Consider the following 5203-nt stretch of genomic DNA (forward strand, 5'->3'; position numbering starts at 1 on the left):
GAAGATTAATGAAAGGTGGAAGAGCTACTTCTACGAGTTATTTAATGAGGGACAGAAGACTCTTCCGAGCCTTGGTCGATTATGCACAAGGGAAGAAGATCAAAACTTTGACTACTATCGAAGGATTCGAGACTTCGAGGTAAAAGAGGCTCTAAAGCAGATGAAAAATGGCAGGGCAGTAGGACCTGATAATATCCCGATTGAGGTTTGGAAGGGTCTTGGAGGAAAATGCATCAACTGGTTAACCAAGCTTTTTAATGAGATTTTAAGGTCAAAGAAGATGCCTGATGAGTGGAGAAAGAGCACCTTGGTACCTATCTACAAGAATAAGGGGGATATACAAAGTTGCGGAAACTATAGCGGGATTAATCTTATGAGTCATACTATGAAGTTATGAGAAATGGTGATAGAACGGAGGTTGAGAAAAGAGACACAAGTAACAGAGAACCAATTTGGATTTATGTCAGGCAGATCTACCACTGAAGCGCTATACCTATTAAGAAGGATGATGGAGAGGTATCGTATTAATAAAAGGGATCTACACATGGTGTTTATTGATTTGGAAAAAGCGTATGATAGGGTACCAAGGGAGGTCTTATGGAAGGTTTTAGAAAAGAAGAGAGTAAGGATCGCATATATTCGGGCAATCAAAGACATGTATGATGGGGCCACAACTAGTGTGAAGACTCAAGGTGGTGTGACAGAGGAATTTCCTATTGGTATAGGATTACACCAGGGATCATCCTTAAGTCCATACATTTTCACATTAGTCTTGGAAGTACTCACAGAGCACATCCAAGAGCTTGTGCCATGGTGCATGCTTTTTGCCGATGATATCGTCCTTATGGGAGAGTCAAGGGAAGACCTAAATAAGAAGTTGGAGTTATGGAGAGAAGCTCTAGAAGTGTATGGTCTGTGCATAAGCCATAGCAAGACGGAATATATGGAATGTAAGTTCAGTCTGAGAAGGGAAAACTCCAATATAGAGGTGAAAATTGGAGAGAACACCCTACGAAAAGTTAAAAGTTTTAAGTATCTATAAGACCGGCTATGCTTTATGGTACGGAGTGTTGGGCGGCTAAAGGGGAGCACGAACATAAGCTGAGTGTGGCAAAGATGAAGATGTTGAGATGGATGAGTGGTCATACGCGATTGGATAAAATAAGGAATGAAGATATAAGGAAGAGAGTTGGAGTAGCACCCATTGTGGAAAAGATGGTTGAATCGCGTCTCAGGTGGTTTGGACATGTGAAAAGAAGACCGATATAACATCCAGTCAGGAGGGTGGATGAGATGGAAGATGGACAAAGGGCGAAAGGCAGAAGAAGACCTAAGAAGACCATCCATGAGGTGGTCAAACGAGATCTACATGTAAACGGTCTCTCTGTAGACATGATACATGATAGAGTACAATGGCGTCGTTTGATTCATGTAGCCGACCCCACTTAGTGGGACAAGGCTTTGTTGTTGTTGTTGTTGTTATAAAAAAATAAAAATAAAAGAAGGTGCAATGGACAGTGGCAGCCTGGTAACAGAGATGCGAGACATTGACCAGTGGTTTCATGACAATACTCTTCCTAGAGGTAGAATCGGTGCTCAATGTTACTGGTCAGTTGGACATTACTTAAATTAGATCCGACACTTATTGTATTCTGCGTTTTAACTTTTAATATGAAGAGTAGCATGAAATAAGCTGTTAGAACTTAGAACATATTGATGTGGATCTCAAATTCCAACGTGAAAAAAATTCAACTCACATCCGTTCACCTTCCTCTAATTTCATAAATTCTCCCTCCTCAACACTCTCGAATATACAAATTTTCCCACTAACAAATCACATGGGTCCTCTCTCTATCACTATCTAAATACACCAAAATAATAATAATAATGTATAAATAAATAAATAAAATTTAAGACAAACACTGCAGCAATCTGTTTTAAATGCAGATCAATTTCTATATTGGACGAGAGAACTTACAATGTTGTATATGAAGGCCCACCAAAGATTTTGTTTTACAGTATTCATGGTTAGCCTGCTGAGCTCCAAAGCATCAACTAACTGCATAGAGCATAGTCATAACAGATTAGATACCTTGAATACATTTCATCAAGATTCAAGAAGTATTCGAGGCTGAGATAATTGAAGCAAAATTCATTTCTAAACTTAAGACATGTCCTACATATTGTAAGGTGAAAACAATTTTGGACAACACAGAAAAGTTTTAAGATTAGAATAAATAAAAGATCCTAAAGAAAGAAAAATACTTGTGAGAGCTGGTTGCACATCAATACAATAGAAGACACCTCACTAGCAACTCCAACACCTCCACTTAATGCGATACCAATATGTGAAGAGGCCAGGGCAGCTGCATCATTAACTCCATCACCAACCATAGCTACAATCTTCTGATCTTTCTGTAGTTCATTTATGAACTTCTTTTTCCCATCTGATTTCACTCCAGATAGAACCTGCAATTGGCACAAATTTTCCAAGTACTAACAATCATTAACTAACCAAAAAAGGGGGAATTTTGTACAAGAAGAATTTGGACCAAAGACGTACACAGACATCTATGCTAAAGCTGAAATAGCCAGCAAAAGGATTACATATGGACAAGAGTCCTCATAATTCTTGATAACTAAAGGGTTGCTACTTTCAGAGTCAACATCAGTAAATCCGTCATCATGCAGGGCTGCCAGAAGAGTGTCACGGAACTCCAATACCCTCAAGAATCCATGGAGACTCACCTACTGAAGGGAGGAATTACAACATCAATAATGGTTTTAAACTATCCTATAGATCTAAGAATGGTCGATATAAGATTTGGAAATAGTTTAGCCATATAAAAAGGTATTGTTTTGAACTCAGAACCGCATGAATTAAGAACATACCATTGACTCCAGACAACCACTCTTTAGCATTTATATGATGAAATAATTCCTTCAGTTGCTATCGTCCTTACCTGCCACTTAACCCACCAAGCTTCATGTGAATCAAATTGAATTCTATGACATATGTTAACATCTAATCTCATTTATACTAATAACTGCTAAGTGGATAACCAGTTTTCAAAGGCATCCAATATCATGTTAGGTCTATTGGGCAATTTGAAGGCACCACTATGTACTTCTTTTGATAGAAAAATCACTTGCGAAAAAATTATCCTCACACACTATTCAATAGTTCCCAACCAAAATCTTCGGTTCAACGTTGGTCTACCAATAATCAAGCAATGGCTATAACAATTCTGAAGGTAATACAAAGCTGAGTTTTACGCTTTTTACAGATTGATCTGTACAATACTGTCCCTAAATATTTTAATTATTTCTTCAATACCTGAGAGATAACAGACGCACAAAGGACATTACTAAGATGGGACAAACTAGGTATAATTCATAATAAAAGGGTGGAAAAAGAAAGAATAACCACAGGGGGAGCGAAAAGAAATAGCCATTAATATATTAAAAGGAATAAACTCCAAGTTGAGCCAGCAACTACTAGGATCGAACTCTCTCAACTAAGATGTTGGGTTTGGCACCTGATCCTGATCCTTCATAGGAATTGTCTCACTGAGGCTTGTGGCATCCATTGACACCTCTTCCTAAATTTTTTCCCATCCCAGAAACACAAAGAGACATTATACTGATAATGTTGAAAACATACCTCGAAGGCTGGAGCTATATCCACAGTTAGTCAAATGCTCTGCAAGTGCCTCCCCTAAATGCTTCTGCCAATTTGGTGCTTTTTTCACTTCAGATACAGGCCAAACTATTGCTGTCTCTGTAGTTAGATTCACACTAGCAGATGACACTTGGGGCTGTGCAATAAAGAACCACAATTCAGATTACTGATCCTTTATTTAAGAAAACAAATTAAAAAAAAATCTAAATGGCCATGCATTTAAAGAAGAAAAATAGAATGTCTTATCTACCTTACTTGTCATTTCCTTGAATTTTCTTTCCTTTTACGATTTTTTATCATTTTTATCAGAACTAAATATTGCAGAAGATAGCGACACAGATTCTCAATGCTACCTTAAGAACATCAACAGACTTATCTATTTATAATTGGATCACAGTGTAAGGAAGTTCAATTTCACAATGTGGGTATATAAATTCAATGCTTACAAATATAATCTCAAATATTGCACACACATGAACATCAAATGCCAATCAACTATTCACGTACAAGAGCACATTCAACATCAAAGTTAGTCAACATTTGCAAACACTAATCAATTTACACATATAGAATAATGGAAGCACCTAAACCAAATCAAAATCAATATTGCAACGAACTTATACGACTTTCCAGAATCCTCTTTACAGTCGCAGCACATCCACCGCACGTCATTCCCTATCAAACGCACACAAAGAGAACGTAAAAGAAAGCTTAGTTAGAAATATCAAAGAAAATAAAATGGAAGAAGAGAACCAAACCAAACTTTACTCAAACAAGTTTTTCATACCGAAACATCGAGAATGATCACATCAGGCGAAAGCGCCGAAACCTCCTGAGTCGCGTCTCCAACTAACTTCACGCTACCGTCTCCAGACTCGCCGCCGGCTTCAGAAGCGAAGGAAGCGACGGAGCTTGAAACGCACCGTAAACGGCACGGAGGTCGCGATGGAAGCAGCACGCGGAAGGCACTGAGCGACGACGAGAAACTGAAAACCGCGGGTGAGCTCGGAATGTGGCGGGAGGCGTAGGAATTAACTGCGCATTTGAGGCTGCGGCGGAGAAGAGGAAGGCGATGAGGATCCGTGGCGGCGAAATGGCGGTGGAGAGCCTTGAAGAGTGCCATCTACGCCGGTGTGGTGACGGAGATTGTAGAATCCATTGGATTCTGCTGGAGAGTTGAAAAAGAACAAGAGGAGACTGTTTCAATGTGGAAACAATCTTCTGGTCCAGTTGAGCGAAGTTATAAGCTCTGCGCGTGTTTCTGTCCTCTATTTCTTTATGTATTTACTTTTATTATTATCTTCTTCAGTTCTTCTACAGTTCTACCTATCACCACGTTGCTAATTAAATTTGGTATGCAGTACTATGCACACTTGCACAATATTGGTGTTAGAATCCACTCCTGTTTAGACGTTTTTCTTGTGATGGGCGACACTCTTGTAATAATTGGGAAATATTTATAATAATATGTAAACATTATTGATATTTATTATTAACTATCTAATTTACTTATTGATGTAC

The 5203-nt window shown here is 38.6% G+C and overlaps 1 protein-coding gene across 2 annotated transcripts; it reads right to left on the minus strand.

The window, feature by feature from the left end:
- Positions 1-1975: 1975 nt before the first annotated feature.
- On the minus strand, positions 1976-4916 carry LOC107470709 (copper-transporting ATPase PAA1, chloroplastic-like). 2 transcript variants are annotated; one of them, XR_008003754.1, is made up of 7 exons: positions 4470-4535; positions 4267-4357; positions 3665-3818; positions 2893-2969; positions 2564-2751; positions 2266-2469; positions 1976-2059 (listed from the first exon to the last, which is right to left on the minus strand). XR_008003754.1 is itself a non-coding variant. In XM_052255084.1 (5 exons), exons 1-4 carry the CDS (start codon positions 4803-4805, stop codon positions 2423-2425), a joined length of 591 nt encoding a protein of 196 aa, XP_052111044.1. In that variant the 5' UTR covers positions 4806-4916; the 3' UTR covers positions 1976-2059; positions 2266-2422. The 2 variants fall into 2 exon arrangements, 1 of the variants encoding a protein (XP_052111044.1); XM_052255084.1 differs by lacking the exons at positions 2564-2751; positions 2893-2969 and having other exon boundaries at positions 4304-4357; positions 4470-4916.
- Positions 4917-5203: the final 287 nt, after the last annotated feature.

This window comes from Arachis duranensis, chromosome 10 (assembly GCF_000817695.3).
Source record: "Arachis duranensis cultivar V14167 chromosome 10, aradu.V14167.gnm2.J7QH, whole genome shotgun sequence".
NCBI classification, from domain to species: domain Eukaryota; kingdom Viridiplantae; phylum Streptophyta; class Magnoliopsida; order Fabales; family Fabaceae; genus Arachis; species Arachis duranensis.